This window comes from Lepidochelys olivacea, assembly GCF_965140295.1.
Source record: "Lepidochelys olivacea isolate rLepOli2 genome assembly, chromosome: 1".
Classification (NCBI taxonomy): Eukaryota; Metazoa; Chordata; order Testudines; family Cheloniidae; genus Lepidochelys; species Lepidochelys olivacea.
Genome location: NC_140411.1, coordinates 262,877,405 through 262,902,463, shown reverse-complemented (window position 1 = coordinate 262,902,463; position 25,059 = coordinate 262,877,405). Strand labels below are relative to the sequence as shown.

Here is a 25,059-nt window from a genome sequence, read left to right as displayed (position 1 = left end):
GAGTCGAGACAGGCTGGAGACAAGGCGGGGTTTTCACAGGAATGCAGTATCTAAGGAACACTGCTCCTGGTGCATGATGTGCTTGCTTTTAGACAATGGTGGCCCCCAGACCAAAATGGAGTCACAGATGCTAACTTGTCCTTAACAGTCCCCCGTTTTCTTTTGTACGTCAGTAAGCTATATCGGGCTGAGTGACCGCGATGCAGGGTTAGCAGTTGCCGACAGCACATTCTACAACACTGTAGGCATACAAAAAAAAATAACACAAAAGCAATAACAGCCAAAAGGATTAAAAACAAAATAAGCCGTCCCCAAGCCCCCACATCCGGTAGCCATGAGGTGAGCCAGTTCCAGACCTCCTGGAATCCAGCGCTGGTAGTGTCGAGGCTGACATGGTGGAACAGGACTGCCTGCTGCATGAGGATGTGGATGTCAGTTTCCACCCTGTGCTGCTGATTCACATATACACAACAGCGTGAGTTAACCAGCGCACAAACCCCGCCCTGGTTTGCAAGGAGATAGTCCAGGGCTAGGCGGTTTTGCAATGTAGTTTGGGATAGCTGAGTTACTTCAATTTGAAGGGCAGATAAGGCGTCTGCAGTAGCATTTGCCATGAATTCCAAAGCAGCTGAAATGTTAACTATAGCTTTTTCTAGCTCGCTTACTCCTAACCATGGCAGAAAACAATGCACAAAGGAGTGAAAGCCTGTGGGCCGTTGTGAAAGAGGGTTTAAAGGAATACTTTGTTGGTTTCTTTATACTAGATTGCAGATCTCTCCCTGGGTTAGGGTCTGGTGTACTGTCACGGCGAGTACTATAGCCCCTAAGGTACATGTACCACACCATCCTGCCGGGAGAACCTTATAGGCTGTGTGATTGCATAACCAATACCAGCCAGACCCCTCAGGGACTGACCACGGGGCACTGGGAGTAGGTGGAGGGGCCTGCCGCACCAGAGCTGATCTGGGTGGTGTCCTTGCACCCCACAAAATTCCCCACAAAAACTGTATTTTCTATGCCCTTACGTCGTGACACACATAAAGCATAATTACGCTGGGCCACCATATCAATAGACCATATTTGGATCGTAACATTCCACTTAAATGTAGAGTTTGCCCATAGCTTAGCTTGGAGTGTTCGATTAAGAGGGATAGGTACCCCTACCAACGGGACCCCCTGACCCAAATATGTGGGGGTATGAATACAAATCCAACACTGCGTTCAATTCACACCCTGTTTTATAGCGCAGGTTAAATTCAAGAAGCTATTGCCCTCCCATCCTTGTACTGGACTTAGGAATAGGGAGAGGACTGGGGGTGGTAAGGGGTGTGGAGTTGTCATGCAATCCCCAGGCACCAGTACAGCTCCTCTAAAATCTTTGCAGTGAAGTGCGATCCTCGGTCTGAGTCGATGACTTCAGGGACTCCAAATCTGGGCACAATGTCTTTCAGTAGAAATTTTACCACAGATCTGGCATCTGCTTTTCTGGTTGGTCCTGCTTCAGGCCATCCGGAAAGTTGATCCAACTATTACAAGGAGGTTGCAAAACCCCGAGCTTTTAGGCATTTCTGCATAGTCCATCTGTAATCGCTGAAACGGAAAGTTAGCCCAAGGTCTCCCCCCCCACCCTTAGTGTTGGCATCAAGCCAAGACCGAGCAGAGAAGGCCAGGCAAGTAGAGCAGGAGCCAAGAGCTCGCTTCACTGTCGGATAGATATGAGGCGCTGCCCAACATTTGAGAATAGCAGCTGCAGTGGCCTGAATGCCGGCATGACCCAAAGAATGAAAATAGTGGGCGGCTGAGAGCAGATAGTGACGGGGGAGAATAGGTTTGTTCCCGATTTGCCAAACCTTATTGACACCTTCAGAGCCTTCCCAACGTTTCCAGTCCTGGAGCTCGTCAGGTGGCACATCAGCACACAAGTGCGTCCAGTCCGTCGGATGGAAGGACGTATCCAGAAGAAGAGTTGCTGACACCAGGAGGGGCTGAAGGACAGCAGTCTTTGCGGCCGCATCAGCCAAGGCATTACCTTCAGAGACAGGATTCTCAGACTGCTGGTGAGCATAACAGTGGACAACAGCCAGTTCGAGAGGACCTTGAATGGCATCCAAAAGTGCAGAGATTAAAAGGGCCGTTTGCAATCTTAGTGCCTGAGGAGGTTAGAAACCCTCTCTGTTTCCAGAGCTGGCCCATAGCATGGCAAACCCCAAAGGCATATCTAGAGTCTGTATAAATGGTAACAGATTTCCCATCAGACAGCAAGCAAGCCCTAGTAAGAGCGTGCAATTCCGCGCCCTATGCACTAAAGGACGGTGGAAGGGGGGCTGCTTCTACAACGGTTGTCTGAGTAGTGACGGAATAGCCGGATACCCGCTGGCCCTCCAAATAGAAGGAGAAGCCATCGGTAAAAAGGGACAGGTCCGGGTTTTTCAGAGGGAGGTCACGTAAATCCGGGCGAGGCTTACGCTCTCAGCGACGACGTCCATACATACATGGTGCGGTGTGCCATCCTCCGGAAGGGGTGTCAGAGTAGCGGGGTTGAGGACGTTGCAGCGGCGAAGGGTGATGTTGTCAACGGCCAGCAGAATCAGCTCGTGTTTGCGTGCCTGCTGCGGAGACAGCGCTTGCATTGTATGCTGTTTTAAAAGAACCTCAACCTCGTGGGGGACCCAGACAGTCAAAGGGTGCCCCAGAACAATAGGGCGTGACCATTCCACCATTAGGGCTGCAGTGGCAATGGACCGCACACAGGAGACCGATCCCCGAATGACAGGGTCCAATTGTACAGAATAGTAAGCTATGGAGCGTGGGTGATCCCCTAGGTACCGCAATAGGACACCACTGGCCACTCCCCGCTGCTCGTGGCTGAAGAGGAAAAATGGTTTACCGTAATCCGGGAGTCCCAAGGTGGGCACAGAGATCAGAGCCTTCTTGGTGGATTCAATAGTGGCTTCCATTTCCGGGGTCCAGGAGACAGGATCGGGGGTCAATGTTGTGGTGGCCTGGACTAATGGTTTCACCAATTTCCCGAAGGCCACTATCCAGGGTAGGCAGAACCCCGCAGCCCCCAGGAAAGCCCACAACTGCTTTTTCGTAGTCAGGCACAGGCAATCCTGGATTGCCTGCACCCTATCAGGGGAGAGTAAACACTCTCCAGGCCGAATCACAAAACCTAAATAAATTACCTGATCTTTGCACAGCTGCAATTTGGATGGAGATGCACGATGACCCTTATTGGCTAGGGCAGTAAGCAAAACAACAGAGTCAATTAAACATGCATTATAATCAGAGGCAGCAATTAACAAATCATCCACAAATTGAACTAGGACAGACAAACTAGGCAAGACAAAATCTTTTAAATCCTCGGTGAGAATCCGGGAAAAAATAGTGGGGGAGTCTGAGAACCCTTGGGGAAGACGTGTCCACGTTAGCTGCTGGCCCTTCCAGGTGAATGCGAACAAATATTAGAATCGGGGTGCAAAGGGATACTGAAAAATGCTGCACACAAATCTACGACAGTAAAACAAGTGGCTGACTGAGGAATCAGTGTTAGAATGGTGCTCGGATCAGGGACAACTGGATGGGGGGCTATAACATAACCATTTATAGCCCATAGATCCTGAACAAACCGATAGACTGGACGCCCGTCCGGTACCGGTTTAGGCTTCCTTACAGGAAGAATGGGAGTATTACAGGGCGAACTGCAGGGAACTAGAACCCCCTGAGTCAAATAGCTGTCAATAAGAAGTGAAATGCCTTCTTCCGCCTCCCTCGGCAAGGGGTATTGTTTACGGAGGGAGGCAGTCTGTCCCTTGTTTCCAGACTAACTGGAATGGCTGATTTAAGAAGGCCTACATCGGTAGAATTCGTGCTCCACAAACTGTGTGGAACACTGGACAATTCAGAGGGGACGTCAGGAACAGGGGTAGCCGATGACATAAGAGAAGCAACAGCTGAGTCCGGGACGGACATGCGGAGCCCCTCGGGGGCCCAATATATGTGTGCCCCCAGTTTGCTCAGCACATCCCGCCCGAGAAGTTTCGCGGGGCCCTCTGGCATTACAACAAATCTATGACAATTTTAAAGAACCAAGCTCAACAGGGACAGGGTAGGATAGGGGAGCCGGGCACGGATTGCCCTTTATACCCTGCATCCAAACTTTGGTATCGGAAAGAGAGCCCAGAACAAAAGTTAAAGTGGAGAGGGTGGCACCGGTATCTACTAAAAAAGGCACAAGCTGTTCCCCAACTTTTAGATAAATTTGCGACTGTAACCTGAAATCCCATTCCAACTCTCCCAACGTTCCCAAAATCTCCACCTCTAGTCACTGGGGATTAGCAAAGTCCTGGGGAGCGTTAGGGGGAAAGGAAGAACCGGTCTCCAGCTGATCCTGCAAAGGAGCCCCTCGTGGAAGCAGGGGGCATTCCCTCTTCCAGTGCCCCGGTTGCTTACAATAATTACAGTTCCCGTTCCTTGTCCCGCCCCAGCCTCCTCCTCGTCCTGTCCCGCGTCCCCTCCCCCTTGTATTCCCATGTCCCTGCCAGTGCTGATTCCCCAAGGGAACCTGCAATGCGGCTACCAACATACTTACTTCCCCCTTCTTTTGCTTACGTTTTTCCTTAGCTTTTTCCTTGTCCCTACCATTAAACACAAAAGTGGCCAGGAGAACTACTTTGCTTAGGGGTTTCCCTGGCCAGTCAGGAACATGTTTAGTGAAATACTTCTTTATGTCCAGCACCGCTTGATCGACAAAGTAAGAGACCATCATCGTGCGGCTAACCTCGGCTTCTGGCTCCACCCCTCCCCCGTACATCCTAACTTGCTTAAACAAGTGGGCCAAAAAGGCAGATGGATGCTCATTTAAGTCTTGCTGGCACTCTCTAATTTTGGACCAATTCGCAGTCTTACTACCTGCCCTGCGGATGCTTTCCAGAAGCCCCTCCCGAGCTGCTGAGAGGGTGGCCTTACCCCCCTCCACGTTGACATCCCACCCAGGATCTGTGTCTGGCCAGCCAGGCCCTCCCCTGGGCCCCCCGGCCCAACGGCGGTTGGCATCTAAGATGGAATATCTTTCATCCAGGGTAAATAGAGTCTGCAAAATGGCCTCAACGTCCGCCCAGTTAGTGTTAAAGGCCGTAAAGACAGATCGGATAGTCTGCAGAACCCGTTCCAGATCGTCGCACAACCTCAGCATCTGCGACTGCCAGGTGATTAGATCCCTAGGGCCGAAAAGGCGATGAACCGTGACCATAGCCACTTACTCCCCGCCGTCCGGCCCGTGTGTTATAATGGGCGGCTGTATCAGGGGCGCCTGAAGTGCCACAGAAGGCAGGGTTAAAGAGGGATACAGAGCGGCAGCGGGGAGAGGAGTGGGGCCAGGGTGAGGAGTAGAAGGGAGAGACGGAGGCAGGAAGGCAGCATAGGGTGGAGCGGAACCCATAAGCGGCATACAAACCTTAGATCTGGTACCAGAGCCCAAAGTCGAGGGGCACCCCTTACCTCGGGCATATGCCCAATTATCCCATACATACCAATAATCCATTTGAGCTGGATATTTGTCCTCCAGCTGTTGTCTAAGGCAGGTTAATTCATCCTGTCCAAAAGTTCTGTCGGGTGGCCATCCAAAGGGCGTCTGAATAGTCAGCGCTGGCCACATGACTTTACACAAAATTACAGCTCTCCTTTTACCTAACCCATGGGTGCCAGATATATTTTTCCAATTCTCAAGAATCTCAGCCAAAGGGGTTCCCCTGCTCACACTCTGCCCAGAGCCCATCCTAGGGCAACCAAAAGAACTCCCAATGTGCCACCTTATCGCCTAAGCGACGGCCCAAACTCCCGTTCCTTGGAGTTCTCAAAGGTGAACTCACCCTATGCCGGCTGAAGCTGTCCGAGAGGAGGAGTGCGGTCTCGCTCATTGGGGCGAGCCTAGAGTCCCTTCGTGGTCGCCAAGAACTGTTGCGAATTATACCTAATAGGTCATGTACAGTTTGAGTCTAGGCTGAGGCACAGGAACAAAGTCCACAACTGTTGAGTTCCCAAAGATATTAAGTTTATTACGCTGGTGCTGCTAGTCAGAAGGGGACCCCGAATGCACGTTATACAAAGATTATATACCTTTTAGCAAAGCACGTTGCCCTCGTGCATCGGAAACCTTAGCCAATAGACAAACCCTTTCCTTATTTACCACCTATCCCTGCTAGGTATATTCCCCGTGCTAAACTATTACTTCAACTACACAACATGGTCCTAAAGCAATGCATCAGTAACCTTTCTCATCAGGATGGGAGGCCCACATCACAAGGCCAGGAGGCAGGGAGTTAGGAACAGACAAAGAACAGAAACCGGGAGTCGAGACAGGCTGGAGACAAGGGGGGGTTTTCACAGGAATGCAGTATCTAAGTAACACTCCTCCTGGTGCATGATGTGCTTGCTTTTAGACAACGGTAGGCCCCAGACCAAAATGGAGTCTGTGACAAAGCTCTGTCCTTGCCTCCGTGGGTCCAGTGTTTCCTGGCAGATTTCGCTAGCCTCAGAGGCTCCCTGTGACCCTCCACGTAACCCTTCTTTCTCTAGAGACAAGGGTCACAGTCTACTGAGCCATTTTCATCATAAGCCAGCAAGGGAGGTGAGGAGAAGTTATCCTTCCTTGCACAGTTTCTGTTGTCTCCCAGTCTCAGTGATTAATCAGGGGGCAAAGCAGGGGGGGAGCCCGGACCCACCCTCTACTCCGGGCTCCAGCCCAGGGACCCTAATAGTATCAGCTATGGTAGCTGACCTTTTAGAAACATGACATGTACAATTCCCTGGGCTACTTCCCCCACAGCAGCCCTCACTTCCTCAAGCTCAACTTCACCCTTACCTCAGGGCCTCCTTCCTTGTGCCTGATATGGTGTGTACTACTCAGCTTCTCCAACAGTGCAACTTCCTCCCACAGCTCCTGACATGCACACCCACCTGACTGACTGGGAGGCTTTTAACTCATTTCAGCCAGCCCCTGATTGGCTTCAGGTGTCCCAATCAACCTAGCATTGTCCCTGCCTTCTGGAAAGTTCTTAATTGGCCCCAGGTGACTTAATTAACCTGGAGCAGCTTCCATTTCACTTAACCTGGTACCAGGGATTTGTTTAGCCTGGAGCTAATATATCCATCTCCCACTACTTTTCTATAGCCATCTGGCCTTGCCCCGTCACATATCTTCCGTCCCCCCCCCCCCTTCTCAACACCATAGAGTTGGGCAACTTGGGACGCCAGGCAGTATGCTCGTGACAGATCATCAGCGTTGCCATGGTGGCATCCAGCCCTGTGCCGTATGCGGAACTGGAATGGTTGGAGGGATAAGAACCACCTGGTGACCCTTGCATTCTTTTCCTTATTCCGCTGCATCCACTGGAGGGGTGCATTGTCCATCACAAGAGTAAATTGCCAGCCTAAGAGGTAATAACGCAGTGTCTCCATAGCCCATTTGACAGCTAGGCATTCTCTCTCAACTACTGCGTATTTCTGTTCTCTTGGGAGAAGCTTTCTGCTTAGGTAGAGGATCGGGTGTTCCTCTTCTCCCACCATTTGCGACAGAACTGCTCCCAACCCCACCTCGGAAGCGTCTGTTTGTAAAATAAATTCCCTATTGAAGTCCGGGGCTATGAGTATGGGGTCATTACAGAGGGCCGTCTGAAGGTCTGTAAATGCCCCCTCTGCTGCGTCGGTCCACTTTACAATGTCTGGACCTCGGGCCTTCACCAGGTCCATTAGGGGACTTGCCCTAGTGGTGAAGTGGGGAATAAACCGTCGGTAGTAGCCTACCACGCTTAGGAACGCGCGGACCTGCTTCTTTTGGGTCAGCCGGGCCCAGTTTTGAATTGCCTCTAGCTTATTTGTTTGGGGCTTCACTATGCCCCTTCCCACAATATATCCCAGGTACCTAGCCTCTGCTAGCCCTATGGCACATTTAGAGGGATTAACAGTGAGGCCAGCCCGCCTTAAGGTGCGCAGTACTGCCTCAACTTTCTTCAAGTGGGTTCCCCAGTCTGGCGTATGGATGATGACATCATCTAGGTATGCAGCAGCATAACTAGTATGGGGGGGCAGCAGCTTATTCACGAGGCACTGGAATGTGGCTGGGGCCCCATGTAGCCCAAAAGGGAGGACGGTGTACTGGAATAGCCCATCCGAGGTGGAGAATGCTGTCTTTTCTTTAGCTTCTTTGGTCAGAGGAATCTGCCAGTACCCTTTTATCAGATCCAGTGTAGTCAAGAATCAGGCACTACCCAGTCAGTCAACCAGTTCGTCGATGCATGGTATGGGGTATGCATCAAACTGGGATATTTCATTCAGTCGGCGAAAGCCATTACAGAATCTCATGGTACCGTCAGGTTTAGGGACTAGAACAATTGAACTGGACCACTGACTGTATGATTCTTTAATAACCCCTAATTCTAACATTTTCTTTACTTCAGCCTTGATTTCTTCTCTTTTGGCTGCTGGGATTCGGTAGGGTCTCAGTGTTACCTTAGCTCCGGGGACCGTGTGGATATGGTGATAGGTCTCAGTCGTCCACCCTGGTTTTGTAGAGAACATATCTCTGTTGCGATTAATCATGTCGGCTGCCTCGATCTTTTGGATCGGCGTCAAGTCAGATGATCTCCTCACTTGCTCATGTAAGTTATCCTCCTCGGGAAGGGTCTCCTGCATGACTAAGCATGCCTCTCAATCATGCCAAGGTTTTAGAAGATTGATGTGGTAAATTTGCTCCGATTTCCGGCAGACTGGCTGCCGCACCTTATAGTTCACCTCTCCCATGGCTTCGATTATTTCGTAGGGTCCCTGCCACTGGGCCAACAGTTTACTTTCTGCTGTGGTCACCAGTACCATCACCCGGTCCCCTGGTTGGAACCGTCAAAGCTTCGCTTGGTGGTTATAATGGGTTTGTTGGGTCTCCTGTGCTCTCTCCAAGTGTTCCCGTACAATGGGTGTAACTCAGGCTATCCGATCTCTCATCTGCAGTACACGCTCAACTATGTTCCTTCTGGGATTTGGCTCCTCTTCCCAGGCTTCTCTGGCTATATCCAATATGCCCCGAGGGTGGCGCCCATATAGTAGTTCGAATGGAGAGAAACCTGTGGAGGCTTGTGGAACCTCCCGGATGGTAAACATGAGGTAAGGCAATAGGGTATCCCAGTCTTTCCCATCCTGGCTCACCACTTTCCGGATCATGGCCTTGAGGGTCCTATTGAACCTTTCCACAAGGCCATCTGTTTGCGGGTGGTATACAGAGGTCTGTAGGGCTTGTACATGGAGCAATGAACAGAGATCTTTCATCAACTTGGACATGAAAGGTGTCCCTTAATCAGTCAATATCTCCTTGGGTAGCCCAACCCGGGCAAAGATCTGTACTAGCTCCTTAGCTATTGTCTTGGAAGCTGTGTTGCGCAGGGGAACAGCTTCCGGGTACCGGGTTGCATAGTCCAGTACAACAAGCACATATTGGTGGCCCCGAGCTGTCTTCTCTAGGGGCCCTACCAGATCCATGGCTATCTGTTTGAAAGGAACCTCTATTATTGGAAGAGGTATCAAAGGAGCCCGCAAGTGTGGGCGAGGGTTATGTAACTGACACTCCAGACAAGAGGTGCAGTATCGCCGGACATCTTCATGTACTCCTGGCCAGAAGAACCTCCGCAGGATCCGTGCCTGGGTTTTCTCTACCCCTAGGTGTGCTCCAAACAGGTGACTGTGGGCGAGACTCAATATGGCTTTTTGATGTTTTCGTGGCACGTGGCACCAGAAGTTGTATCTCTTGCTCCTGCATTTGCACCACATGGCACAGGAGATCTTTCTTCACTATAAAGTAAGGTCTGGGACCCCGGACCTTCCCATCCATCTATCTCGGCCACCTCTTTCCTGGCGTTATCATATCTGGGGTCCTCCGCCTGGTCCCACCCAAAAGTCTCTCTCCCGGGACTAACCTGCCCAAACTCCCAGGGGCCGGCTTCTGCTTCTTCCAACGGCTCACCGCCGTCATGGCTGGGGGCAGCTTCTGGCTCACCTTCTGTGGTGGAAGTTTCTCTGTTGGCTGCTCGCATCCATCTGCTTACTAGGGAGGTCTTCTGGCCCTGGGTCAGGATCTGGGTTCCCAAGGCCTTCACGGCCTTCCTCTCTTTTTTTGTCTTCTGGGTCTTTCGGGGGAGGGAGAACAGATCCTGAGAAATCTCAGCGAACATTGGGGGTTGACATTCCCCCAGTGACGAGTCGCTGTCCTCAGGGTCCCCACCTCCCTCCAGCCTCTCCGGGGAGAGTAAATTATCAAACCCTGGATAGTCACTCCCAATGACTACAGGATATAGGAGTTTAGGAACTACGCCCACGGTCACCTCAATGAGGTTTCCCTGAACCTCTATCTCCACTGGGATGGTGGGGTAATGGCTCACGGCCCCATGCATGCACGTCACTGCTACGTGTTTGGCTTGTAGCAGCCGACTATTTTTTACCAGCTTACCTGATATGAGGGTGATAGCACTCCCAGAGTCCACAAGCGCTGTAGTCTCTGCTCCATTTATCCTCACTGGCCAATTATGCGGGGCTAATGTGACCCCTGTGAGGTGGATAAGGGAGCATGGGACCTCCCAATCCCCCAAGTTACATTGCATAGGCTCCTCGGTGCTGTGACACTGTGCTGCTATGTGTCCCCACTCCCCACATGCATAACATCTATAATTGCTTTTAATCATTCCCCTATCCCAGGGGTTAGGGGGTTTAGTCCTGGGGTACCCCCCACTCAGGCCAATCCCTTCCTTCTGGGGTCCCCGCTGGTTTTCAACCTCCCCCCCTTCTTCCACCTAGGACTCCCCAACATTCCAGGGTTGGGGTCGGGTGCTTGCTTCGAAAGGGGCCTTCCTTGGGTAGTTGGGTCAGTTCCCTGGCTGTCATCCGTCTTTCTACCAGTGTGATCATCTCATCGGACGTGGACGGATCGTTCTGGCCTACCCATTTGCGGAGATCTGGCGGCAGTCCCCACATGTAATGGTCCATGACCAGGGTCTCCAAAATCTCCTCCAGCCTGCACACCTCGGACTGTAACCACTTCCATGTGAGGTGTATGAGGTTGAATAGCTGGGACCTCGGGGGTTTGTTCTCCTGGTATTTCCATTCATGGAACCTCTGGGCCCTTACCGCTGCCGTTACCCCTGATTGTGCTAGGATCTCTGCCTTCAGATGGGCATAGTCAGTGGAATCCGTGGCAGACAAGTCAAAGTTGGCCTTCTAGGCCTCTCCACACAAAAAAGGGGCGAGAATACTGGCCCACTGCTCCTGGGGCCATGCCTCACGCTGAGCAGTCCTTTCGAATGAGAGGAGATATGCCTCTACGTCACCTCCTGATGTCATCTTTGGCAGATAACCAGTGGCCCTCAGGGTTTGCGTCCCATCAGACCCCCGGGCCTGGGTGGTGAGGATCTTCAGCTGGTCCACCACGTCTCTCAAGAGGGCACGCTCTTGGGTTGCCTGGCTCATCAATAATTGATTGGTTTCCTGCTGTAGCCGCATAGACTCCTGTTGTGCCATTGCCTGAACCCGGGTGGCCTCCTGCTGGGCTGCCATGGCTCTTACCACCTCCTCCATTGTGGTACACAGCAAACAAACAAAAACAAAAACAAAAAAAATCCAAAACCCCAGTGCACTTTTTCCTTTTCAAAACTTCTGTCTTCCGCCACGCTGTGAACGAAGTCCCACTCCTGACACCAGTTGTGACAAAGCTCTGTCCTTGCCTCCATGGGTCCAGTGTTTCCTGGCAGATTTCGCTAGCCTCAGAGGCTCACTGTAACCCTCCCCGTAACCCTTCTTTCTCTAGAGACAAGGGTCACAGTCTACTGAGCCATTTTCATCATAAGCCAGCAAGGGAGGTGAGGAGAAGTTATCCTTCCTTGCACAGTTTCTGTTGTCTCCTAGTCTCAGTGATTAATCAGGGGGCAAAGGGGGGGGGCAGGAAGTCCGGACCCACCCTCTACTCCGGGCTCCAGCCCAGGGACCCTAATAGTATCAGCTATGGTAGCTGACCTTTTAGAAACATGACATGTACAATTCCCTGGGCTACTTCCCCCACAGCAGCCCTCACTTCCTCAAGCTCCACTTCACCCTTACCTCAGGGCCTCCTTCCTTGTGCCTGATATGGTGTGTACTACTCAGCCTCTCCAACAGCGCAACTTCCTCCCACAGCTCCTGACATGCATACCCACCTGACTGACTGGGAGGTTTTTATCTAGTTTCAGCCAGCCCCTGATTGGCTTCAGGTGTCCCAATCAATCTAGCATTCTCCCTGCCTTCTGGAAAGTTCTTAATTGGCCCCAGGTGTCTTCACTGACCTGGAGCAGCCCATTTCACTTAACCTGGTACCAGGGATTTGTTTAGCCTGGAGCTAGATATATCTATCTCCCACTACTTTTCTATAGCCATCTGGCCTTGCCCCGTCACAAGTCACATATGCTAACCTTTCCTTAACACAACTCCTGCTTTGGAACAGACTATTAAGCCAGTTAGTGCACTGTCCAATCTTCTCAGGTAGCAGCCACTAATTAATATTGAAGAGGAAGGTGTAAACCCCCAACACTGCACCTTACAAAGCAGTACTAGACCATGGGGAGAAACTTCATCCTGATTCCAGCAAATGATCATCTTGAGGTCTATTGTACAATGTTTAATCTAAGTGTCATTGCAGATGTTGGGCCAGATCATCAACTAACATAAAAAAAGCACAACTCCTCTGAAGTCAGTGGAGCTATGCCAATTTACACCAGCTGAAGATTTGTGGCCTCTTATTCTGTTTTATTCAAATAAATTATTACTTCTTTAAATTTTTGTGAATTTCACTATTTACTTCAATATCCTGCAGCAGTGAATTCCACAGATTAATTGTGTGTCACTTAAGAGGTGTTTTCCCTTTATTCCTTTTACATCAGTTGTCTCTTAATGCTGCCAAATGCTCTCTTACTCTAGTATTATGGGACAGGATAAACAGAAGGCATCTTTCAAACTGAGCAATGTCTGTTACCTCCCCTCTGCAGTAAATGCTTTCCCTGCCCTCCCACTTGTCACCTACAAGACCAGCAGCAGCCCTCAGTCCAGTCCCCTTCCTTCTATGCAGAAGCCTAGCTTGCCCAGAACGTGGACAGGATCGGGAATGGGGGCAAGGAGATACCATACCTTACCAGCTATGATGGTCAGACTGCAGTTCACTGGCCCTGAACAGGCTGCCTCTTTGACAAGGGTCCACAGTGCTCCATCCTTCTGTTCCCCACGTCCAGTCAGAGGGGAAAGTACTGAAGACAGAGACCAGGGCACCTTGGAACTGAAACACAAGGTCACATCACTCAAATATACATTCCCCATCATAAAGTCAACAGAATGAACCTGAGCAGAGTTCACACTAATGACAGGGCTGAGCACACGTTCAACAAGATTACCTGAACCACACTGTCAGCGCCTGCCGAGCTCAGACATTCAGCCATTGGGTGGAAAGGGCATTCCAGTCTAGATAGAAACACTGAACTGGAGCCCAATCCAGCCTTGTGTGGCCCAATACTGCCAGTAGCTGACAGAAGAATGGATTTTAAACTGTTTTCCTTTGAAATATATACATGCAACCTAATTCTCGAGGCTGGAAATAGATTCTGGATTCTGAACAGCTTTTTTTGTTTACAGAAGCATTTCCGTTTACCATCTGCACCCTGTACTGTGCAATCCAACACACAGTATACAGTGGATCATACATAACAATGTTATGAGAACGATCCTTTTACTTTTCCAGCCTGCTGGCATGTGTTCTCCAGCTAAAATTTAGGACAAAGAAATGCACAAAACAAGAGGGATGAACTGGATTATAAACCATGATCTTCACCTCCACCCAATCAGCATTCAGGATTCCCCTCCTCCTACATTCCTGCCCTGTCAATTAGACTATAAAATACCCCTCCCCCGCCCCCCAATATTCCAAAGTGGTCCTCCCTAGGCTGTGCTCTTCCGGCAGGGACACAGGGCCCATTTCTCCTCTCACTTCAGTTGGAAGTGATTCCATTGACCAGTGTAAGTGAGCTGGCAATCAGGCCCTGGTTTAGGGTGTTCAGAGAGCACATAAATCGTGGGTGCCACTGGAATACATTAACACACAAAAAGTCTCCACTACCCTCCCACAATGTCCTGAAGCCCTCCATGTCACCTACTATATATCTGAGAACACTGGAAATAAACGCTGGTGATACCCCTTCACCGAATTCAGCATTTACTCCTGCTCTTGGATTTTGTACAAGGGACCTCCTTAGAGTATATCCCCACTCTTGCTCATAATACAGGCACTAGAATCTCTCTGCATTTTCTTCAACCCCTGACCATTCACAAATCAACACCCTTAACTCTTCAAGGGTCTCCATTCCCAACAGCAGAGAGGCATTTATACAGGAGGCTGAGCCATAGAGGAAAAATCCCATATTGTGCAGGGACTTTGTTTTTATTTGTCTGCAAATGGCCTGGCACCTTTTTGCTGTTACAGACACAAAAAGAACAATCATCTTGTTCACATAAAGGATGTGGTTACCTCTAGGTGGCTAGCAGGATCAGCCAGTTTTCTAAGCCCATGATTCCAAATGCAACTGTGGAGACACAGAAAGGGAAGATTTGTGGTTTCAATACTCTCTTCCCAGAGAAGTGAAAATGTAAAAGGAAGGGGGGAGAGGGAGAATTTCCATGCACAAAAGGGAAAATAAATGTACAATAAATGAACAGCAAAGTAAATACATTAGGCCAGATTCTCAGCTGGTATAAACGATCATAACTCCATCAAAGTCAATGGAGCTATGCCAGTGTATACCAGCTGAGGATCTGGCCTATTAGTTTTGTGCCTGTCTATTAATGTTAGTTGAGGTACACTGGTTTGATGCCAGTGAACAACAACAAAGAATCAGGTCCTCTGTTCTTAAAACAAGATTAACAATGAAAATAATCAATGATGGTGCACATCACGTTGACTTCAAGGGCCTCAGAACTAGGCTCTCTGTGTGGGTGGTCGCCAGCCTGTAGCCAAAGCCCACAACTTTTAAAGATTCTATAAAGAAAAATCAGAGCTTTGTTTGAAGGAGGCTGCAGATACATGTGCTCAGAGCTCCAACGTAGAGCAAAGATACTGACAAGCTTTAAAAAGGGACAATGTTTCAGAGGATACTAAAGATGCCATGACTGGACTGCGATCTCTAAAAATTGGTCCAAATTCATCCACCATATAGCACAAGAATTCATGCATCAAACCTAATGTCTAAAAACCACACATTAAAAGATTGCGAAGTGCTCCCGTACTACAGTAATGGGGGGGGGGGCACATAAGTACCCAAGATAGAAATACAGAACCTACAGCCTTAATGACAACCAATCAGCACATGCAACCCAGCTACCAGCTCTTGCAGAACAGCCCACAAAATGACCCAACAGCAAACTAGTGCTCACTTCTGAGGACTCTACAATAACCGGACTAGCGCACGCAGCCCCGCTGCTCATAAACAGCCCCACAAACGAATGCCTTCAACCTATTAAAGAGACAAGGTGGGTGAGGTAATGTCTTTTATTGGACACCCTTCTGTTGGTGAGAGACACAAGCTTTTGAGCTTGCACAGAGAAGCTTGTCTCTCTCACCAACAGAAGTTGGTCCAATAAAAGACATTACCTCACCCACCTTGTCTCTCTAACACCCTGGACCGACACAACTACACAGCCTTCAGCCTAGTTGTTCCAAATGATCCTACGGTAACAAATTGTGACGCTGGCAGGCTAGGTGCCAGCTCTTGCCAAGGCTGCAGCCATTAGCTAAGAACTGACAAACTCATGGCTGGAGACCAGACCAGTTCATTTCAGTCTGTTAGTTCTGGTCTACACTACAAACTTCGGTCTGTATAACTATGTTGCTCAGCAGTGTGGAAAATTCACACCCCTGAGTGACATAGTTATACCGACCTAATCCCCAATGTCGACAGCACTGTGTTGATGGGAGGGCTTCTTCCACTGCCATAGCTACCACCTCTCTGAGTACCTACGCCAACAGGAGAAGCCGTCAGCATAGATAGTGTCTTCACCAAGTGTTATAGTGGCACAGCTGCACCAGTGCAGCGCTGTAACTGAAGACAAGTCCTTAGTGTTGCTCAAATTAGGTATCAGTCCACGAAGAACGTATTTAGTGTTTAGACTGTATAGAATGTATGTAAATTGCTGCACGCATTAATCTTATCTGTAATGTCTCTATTCCAGGCTGTAAGGAAATGTGTACGTTTTGCTTTGTAACTTTGAAAATGTTTGCTCTAAACTTGTGAACTGAGATGGGAAGAGTGTTTCCCCCCACCCGTCCAGAAGAACCATCAACATCAGGTGGGCCATCAAGGAACATTGCAATAGAAAGAACTGGTGAATGGCCCTATTGCGCCTTGGAAATGCTTTGAGCAAGAAAGCTTGTCTTTTACGGTCTTGGAGGCTGAATGAAGGAAATAAAATAAAGTCACGGGAAAAATGTTCCATCTCTTTTCTTTTTGAACTCTCACAAGGCCAGAGACACTAAACTGAAGCCAGAGATCCCAGGGTCTACCCCTGGGTGGATCTGTCCTGAAAGACATTTTGAATTGACAGATCTCTACAACTCTGTCACTCTTAGGATTTAGATTGCAACAAATTTATGTGCACGTTTGCTTGCTTTAACCTATAAATAACTCTCTCATTTCTTTTTCCTAGTTTATAAACCTTTAGATAGGCAATGCCTGCAGCCAATCCTGTACTAAACTTTGTCTAGGGTACCAGGTGATCTGGGGTAGGTGACTCGTCTCTTGGGAATGGGAGCAACCTGAACATTTTGTGATTTTTTGGTGTAACTCAGCAGTTCTCAACCAGGGGTCCGAGGCCTCCTGGAAGGCCCCGAGCATGTTTCTGGGGGTCTGCCAAGCAGGGCCGGCATTAGACTCTCTGGGGTCCAGGAAGAAAGCCAAAGCTACGCTGCCCCGAGCCCTGCCACCCGGGCCGAAGGCGAAGCCTGGGCGGCTTCGGTGTGGGGCTATGGGCAATTTCCCTGCTTGCTACACCCTAATGTAGGCCCTCACTTTTATATGCAGAAAAACAGTTTTTGTGGCACAGGTGGGCAGTGGAGTTTTTCTAGCATGTTGGGGGGGAGGAGGGGAGGGTTCAGAAAGAAAAGGGTTGAGAACCCCTGGTGTAAGTGACCATTTATCACTAAGTCCAGCTTCCCTGGATGGCAAGATAAACCTGAGAATCTAAGGGAACTGTCATCTGTGACTCCATGGTCAGACTGTTACAGTGATCCAGGGGTTCACATTCGTCACTGGCTTGGTGAAAGCTAATTATAGAACCTACCCCCAGTTTGGGCTATCTATCCTGTTTTTGATAGTCTGCCCTGCCACTCCAGACAGCATGACACAAACCACCGCCTACTACCCAAGCCCTCATGCTGCTGAAACAAGAGATCATGGCATGCAGCTGCCATGCGCACAATCATTCCTACAACACAGAACCACAAGGAATTCCTATACTCACTCAGAGCCCTTGGTGTGCAAAGCCCCAGCACTCATGAGCATTCGTTCACTAACAAACCTGCATAGAGTGTCCAACGCCCCATAGCCACCCTACAACAAACCAGTGTGTTCGGCTCCGCACTTCCAAACACACAAACCATCACATGCACTGCCCGTGCCCCGAATGCCCACTTCCCTCAAGCACCCACACTGCACTCGGAGGTCACTGTACATTCCTCTCTGATGCATACATTTCCCACTTTTCCTGCCTCTTTTCTAGGAGCCTTTCAAGGAGAGATTTTCACAAAGTAACTTGAGGCCAGCGACCATCCTTTCTCCTAAAAGCAGTTCATTTCTAATTTCCCCTGCTGCTGTTGAAGATTTAGAGCCAGAATGAGACCTTTTCCTGCTACCACTCTGCATCACAGCTTAGATCCAGAGTTTGTGCCACTATGCAATCTGTAGCTATAACGACAACTGTAATGTCACAAATCTGTTATTCAGACACCACTGTGGGGTTAGGCACCTTAACAAGGAGAAGACCGTCAGGTGTAAACACAGTTCTAGCTAATTAGAATTTTTAAGTTAATTTAGTGCTGGCGAAAAGCACTGGATTTCCAGTGCAGGGGTTCATAGATTCTGAGGCCACAAGCGACAATTGTGATCAGACTCCTGTATAACACAGGCCAAAAAACTTCCCAAAATAATTCCTAGAGCAGATCTTTTAGTAAAAAACATCCAACTGTGACTTTAAAATGGTCACCAATGGAGATTCCACCTTGGTAAATTATTCCAATGATTAATTACTCTCACTATTAAAAATGTACACCTTATTTCCAGTCTGAATGTGTCTATCTTCAACTTCCAGCCAAGGCATCATGTTATATTTTTTTCTGTTAGATTGAAGAGCTCCTTATTAATTATTTGTTCCCCATGTAGATACTTTTACACTGTAATCAAGTCCGTGATTCAAAAAGAATATGAAGAGCAACTAGCAAAAGACACGAAAACTAACACCAATTTTTTTTTTTAAGTACATCAGAATCAGGAAGCCTGCCAAACAATCAGTGGGGTCACTGGACAATCACCATGCTAAAGGAGAAGCTAAATGAATTCTTTGCATCAGTCTTCACTATAGAAAATGAGAGAGAGATTCCCACACCTGAGCCATTCTTTTTATGTGACAAATCTGAAGAACTGTCCCAGATTGAGGTGTCAGTAGAAGAGGTTTTGGAACAAACTGATTAACTGTAATAAGTCACCAGGACCAGATTGTATTCACCCAAGAGTTCTGAAGGAACTCAAATAGGAAATTGCAGAACTACTAACTGTGGTATGTAACCTATCACTTAAATCAGCTTCTGTACCAGACAGCTCATGTTAACAATGAATTTTTTAAAAGGCTCCAGTGGCAATCCTGGCAATTACAGGCTGGTAAGACTAACTTCAGTACCAGGCAAATCAGTTGAAACTCTAGTAAAGAACAGAATTATCAGACATATAGAAGAACATGATATGTTGGGGAAGAGTCAACACGGCTTTTGAAAAGGGAAATCATGCATGTTACAATTCTTTGGGGGGAGGGGGGGTCAACAAACATGTGGAAAAGGTGATCCAGTCGAGACAGTGTACTTGGACTTTCAGAAAGCCTGGGACAAGGTCTACACCAAAGGCTCTTGAGCAAAATAAGCAGTCATGGAATAAGAGGGAAGGTCCTCTCATACATCAGTAACTGGTTAAAATACAGGAAACAAAGGGTAGGGAAAATGGTCAATTTTCACAATGGAGAGAGGTAAATAGCAGAATCCCTCAAGGATCAGCAGTGGGACCAGTACTATTTAACTTACTCACAAATAAATTGGAAAATGGTGGGGTGGCCAACTTTTCAGATGATACAAAATTACTGAAGATGGTTAAGTCCAAAGCAGACCACAAAAAGTTACACAGGGATCTCACAAAACTGGGTGACCGAGCAATAAAATGGCCGATAAAATTAAATGTTGATAAATGCAAAGAAATGCACACCGGAAAACATAATTCCAGCTATACACGCAAAATGATGGGATCTAAATTAGCTGTTACCACTCAAGAAAGAGATCTTGGGAGTCATCATGGACAGTTCTCTGACAACATCCACTCAGTGTGCAGTGGGAGTCAAAAAAGCAAACAGAATGTTGGGAACCATTAGGAAAGGGTTGAATAATAATCCAGAATATATCATAATGCCACTATAGAAATCCATGGTACTCCCACATCCTAAATAATTCATGAAGTTCTGGTTACCTTATCTCAAAAAAAGATATATTAGAATTGGAAAAAGTACAGAGAAAGGCAACAAGAATGATTAGGGATATGGAACAGCTTCCCATATGAGGAAAGATTTCAAAGATTGGGACTGTTCATCTTGGAAAAGAGGGGCAATATGATTGAGGTCTATAAAATCATGCATAGTGTGGAGAAGGGAGTGTTATTTACCCCTTCACGTAACACAAGAACCAGGGATCACCTGATGAAATTAATAGGCAGCAGATTTGAAAGAAACAAAAGGCAGTACTTCTTCACATAATGCACAGTCAACCCGTGGAACTCATTGCCAGAGGATGTTGTGAAGGCCAAAAGTATAACTGGGTTCAAAAAAGAATTAGATAAGTTCATGGAGGATAGGTCTATCAATCGCTATTAGTTAAAATGGTTAGGGTCAAAACCTCATGCTCTGGGTGTCCCTAAGCTTCCAACTGCCAGAAGGTGAGACTGGAGAACAGGGGATGGATAACTTGATAATTACCTCTGTTCTGTTCATTCTCTCCGACGCATCTGGCGTCAGTTGCTGTCGGATGCGGGGCTAGATGGACTATTAATCTTACCCAGTATGGCCATTCTTTTGTTCTTAAGTCTCCCCTTAATCTTCTCCTTTTTAAACTAAATAGATTGAGCTCTTTGAGTCTGTCACTATAAGGCCTGTTTTCTAATCCTTTGCTCATTCTTGTGGTTCTACTCTAACCCCTCTCCAATTTACCAATATCCTTCTTGAATTGTGGACACCAGAACTGAGCACAGTATTCCAGCAGAATACGAAGGCAAATACAAAGGCAAAATAACCTCTCTGCTCCTCCTTGAGATTTGCTTCTCTATGTATCCCAGGCTCACGTTAACTCTTTTGGCCACAGTGTCACACTGGGAACTCATGTTCAGCTGATTATCCATCGCCACCCTCAAATCTTTTTCAGAGTCACTGTTTCCTCTATGGTCTATACTCTTTGTTCCTACTTGTATATGTACATTTAACTGTAATCAAATTCATATTGTTTGCTTGCATCCAGTTTACCAAGCGATCTAGTTCTCTTCATTATTTGCTTCTACCCTGTCCTCTTCGTTACCTGCTACTTCCTGAATTTTTGGGTCATCTGCAAACTTTATCAGTGATGAGTTTATGTTTTCTTCCAGGTTATTGATAAAGGTGTTAAATAGCATAGGGCAGCAATTCTCAACCAAGGGCCCAGTGTACCCCAGAGGGCCACAAGCAGGTTTCAGGGGGTCAGCCAAGAAGGGCTGGCATTAGACATTATGGGGCCCAGGGCAGAAAGCCCAACCCTGAGCCCGAGTCCCACCATCCAGGGCTGAAGCTGAAGCCCAAGCAACATAGCGTAGGGCCCCAAGAATTGCCCTGCTGGCTACCCCCTAATGCTGTCCTGAACTTTTATATGCAGAAAAGCAGTTGTGGTGGCACAGGTGGGCCGTGGAGTTTTTATAGCTTGTTTGGGGGGGGGGGGCCCTCAGGAAGAAAAAGATTGAGAACTCCTGGTGTAGAGCCCAGAACTGATCCCTGGGGGACCCCACTAGAAACACACCCACTTGATGACGATTTCCCATCTACACTTGCATTTGGAGACCTATCAGTGAGCCACTTAGTGTGGGCCACCTTAAATCCCACCACTCTCGTTTTTTTAATCAAAATGTCAGGCAGCAACAGGTCCGATGCCGTCCAGCAGAGGAAGTAGATTCTGAAACCCTCCTGGCACCACTGCAGTCAGCAGGAGTTTTGTCACTGACTTCAGTGGATTTCATCCTGGGAGCCTGCTGTACTAGGGCCTCCTGTTTGGGAGATTCCAGGACACCCAGACCTCGAGCTCTTTGCTGAGACTGCCAGCATTGCGGGGGGGGGGGGGGGGAGTATACGCCCCCCAACTAGGGCCAATTGTGACGCCAATCCCCCCAGCCAGTGACTACGCCTGATCGAAGCAGGAAGGGCTGTATTAGCCCAAGCTGTTGGGGGGGGGGGGAAGGTTTCCCTCTACTCCTAACGGGGGGGGGGGCGCTGTGCTCCTCCCCACCGGCCTTTCCTGGAACCCCCGCCCTTTGGGGACTGAACGGAGGCATTTCACGCCGGCCACTGGCCCCAGGCTGGCGCGCTCCCGCCCCGGGGCGGCTGGCTGCTGGAGCGCCCCTGCGCTCGCCCAGCTGGCTTGGGAGGAGGAATCGCAGCAGCACGGCCGCTCTGGCCGGCTCGCTGTCCCTCTCCCCCCGCGCCAGTGGCCCCGGGCCTGCGGGCCGCCCCGGTGTCTTACTTACTCACCGCCGCCGGCAAAGCCCGTCCCCCTGCCCGCCCGGCTCGGCTCGGCTCGGCCCGCTCCAAGTTACGAGTTGGGGCCGCCGCTCGGGGCCGCCCCGGTACAAAACCCTGACGGTCCTTCGAGCCTCCCCGTCCCCGCTAACTCCAGAGTCGGCTGCGGTTTTACGGCGGGCTCCTGCTGTGCGTGTTGTTTGGTCCTGCAGCCATGAGGCAAACTTGCACCCAGTTCAGCTGGAGAGAGGGGAAAAGTGACTAGCCGGGACTCCACAGGCACTGTCCCTAGGTCGGTGGGGCAGTCCCTAGAGTGGATCCACCCAGTGGGGTGGTGTCACAAAGCAACGGTCCTTTCCCCACCTTCCACTCCCGTGTATTTCAATGGCGTTAAAAAGGCATTTTCTCGTCTTGCTTTCGAATGCGCACAGCTGTGCCCCGGCTGCATAAAACCCCACCCCCTGCTGGTTAACTGCAGAGCTGCCTGATCCTGCTGTCTAAGAATACTAGACAAGGCCAATTCCCCACTGCATGGTGGCTCTTTTATGATGCTCCACTGCCATAAAGGGGCCACGTAGAGGGTGGAGCCGGCTCTGAAGGATACGCCTGGCATAGAGGGGGCTCCCCTCTTGGCACAGAGCTATATGAAGGGCCAGCGTAGTGGGTGTGCCGAGGAGGGAAAGTTAGAAAGAGGATGGTTCTACACCAGGAGTTCCCAAGGAGGCAAAGCCCAGCACTCCAACTATGTTTGGCTGCTAGAGAAGTGCCCGAAATCACCCGAACCTTGTGAGGGTTCCAGTCTAATTAAGCATCTGAACTTTAGAAACTTATTCATAGATTCCAAGGCCAGAAGGGACCATTGTGATCATCTACTAGTCTGATGATTCTATATAACACAGGCCATACATCTTCCCTAAAATAATTCCTAAAGCATATTTTTTAGACAAACATCCAAACTTGATTTTAAAATTGCTAGTAATGGAGAATCCACCACAACCCTTGGTTAATTGTTCCACTGGTCAATTACCCTCATTGTTAAAAAAACTTATACCTCATTTCCAGTTTGAATGTGTCTAGCTTCAACTTCCAGACATTGGATCATGTTATACCTGTCTCTGCTAGACTGAGCCCATTACCAAATATTTGTTCCCAATGTAGGTACTTTTAGACTGTAATCACGTCACTCCTTAACCATCTTCTCTGGACACTTTGTGGTTCACGCTTGTTAATAGTTGTGAGGCCATGGAGAGAGAAAGTTCCCTAACCATGTTTAATTGTTAGAAGATGGAGACTCACAGGATGTGAGACAGACCCCTGATAATCAGACCCTGTGAATTTCAAGACAGGCGGTCTCCCCAGTTACCACACTGTTCATGTAGCTGGTCTCTGTCATGTAACCCAAGAACCCTAACTATACAAGTCTAGAGACTGGGGTACTCGGTTCCCTGCAGGGGACTTGAGTCCTCTCTCCCCCGTCAACAAAACAATCAGAATCCAGTCACAGCAGATATACCACAAGCACAGCACAGTGTTATGTGAGACTCAGTGTCTGTTTCTGCCCTTTCTGAATTAATGTATGCATCTGATGAAGTGAGCTGTAGCTCACGAAAGCTCATGCTCAAATAAATTGGTTAGTCTCTAAGGTGCCACAAGTTCTCCTTTTCTTTTAGAGAATACAGACTAACACGGCTGCTACTCTGAAACCTGTATGTAATGTGTACATCATATTATTGTCTCAGGTACTGCTGTGGCTTCCATCATCTCTACAGTATCTGGGTAATTTATTAATAAATAATAAGACTTTGCACTTCTCTAGAGCCTTCCATATTAGGATCTCAAAGGTGTTTACAAACATCAGGAAATTAATCCTCACGCCCCTCTTGTGAGTTCGGAAAGTAAGTATGGTTGTTTCCATTTTACATGGGGAAACTGAGGCACAGAGAGAAAACTATTTTTTTAAACTGCACAGGGGCACAGGGACATTAATTAAAAATATCTAGGGAGGGTCTGAGGCTTTTTTTCAAAATAATTCTAGAGCTGATTAAATGTGCTTGCCTGACAGAGCTGGAGACTGCAGCCCTCTGTTTATCTGCAGAACAGGGATGATAAAGACACTGGCTGTGCATGCATCTCACAGATATCGCCTGCCAGTCTGTCCATTTGTCATAAGAAGGAGGCGACAGCTTTAGGTAGGGGTTAAGTCTTTATAGCTCTTGAACCTTAGCTTCTCTGCTGAGACTGCCAACAAACAAACTTTGCCTGGGTAGCCAATCATCCCATTTGTCTACCTTGGGAGGTGCCACGTCATTGTATTTCTGCTGTGGAACACCATAATTTCATGGAAGCATTTGTTTCTTTACCTTGCTAACTTTTTTACATGCAAATTTTAACTGTTGTTTGGCTCTTCGATATGGTTGTGATAAGTGCCATAAAATATCACAGACTGACATCATTGTATTGTGCCAGTGGATGATGAGGCAAAGCCTGAAATAAATGTGGATTTCTTTAATATTCGTTGGAACACAGGACAGAGCTGTGAAATGGGGATTGTACAACATATTTCATATCCCTGCACTTAGCAGCACACATCCCCTAACAAGCACCTGTAACAATAGGTAGACTCCTATTATAATATAAAATAATATAATAGCTGGCTCCTGTGACCACTGTCTTTCATGAGGACCAATGTAGTCCCATCATTTCCTTCTGCTCCCCTTTGTTTTATCCACTTATTGATCTTATACACTTTGATTGTAAGATCTTTGGGGCTGTGGCTGTCACTATTATATCTGTTCGTCTATTAGGCTGCCATTATTGTGATATCTGAGCATCTCACAGTCTTTAACGTATCTGTGCTGCTGGCAGACCAGGTGCCAGCTCTTGCCAAGGCTTTAGGCCTCAGCCAAGTTTTGACAAATTCATTGGTGGAAACCAGTCTTGTTCACCTGTGTGTCAGTA

General features: G+C 48.4%; 1 protein-coding gene across 6 annotated transcripts in view; it reads right to left on the bottom strand.

Annotated features, from left to right (window-relative positions):
• Positions 1–22,570, bottom strand: part of PHETA2 (PH domain containing endocytic trafficking adaptor 2) — a 33,034-nt gene extending 10,464 nt beyond the window's left edge. Inside the window, exons 1-3 of one of the 6 annotated variants that reach the window (XR_014711639.1) lie at positions 22,114–22,570; positions 14,579–14,633; positions 13,197–13,336 (exon numbers count right to left, since the gene is read on the bottom strand). Coding sequence is in view for 1 of the 6 variants with exons in the window: in XM_084628090.1 (XP_084484216.1) it covers positions 13,197–13,336; positions 13,452–13,496 (185 nt within the window). In the remaining 5 variants the exon portion in view is untranslated. Of the gene's footprint in view, positions 1–13,191; positions 13,337–13,451; positions 13,542–14,578; positions 14,634–22,109 lie in introns of those variants that run through there. The other 5 variants (XM_084628094.1, XM_084628092.1, XM_084628091.1 and 2 more) reach the window with 5 other exon arrangements.
• Between the last annotated feature and the right edge of the window lie 2,489 nt (positions 22,571–25,059).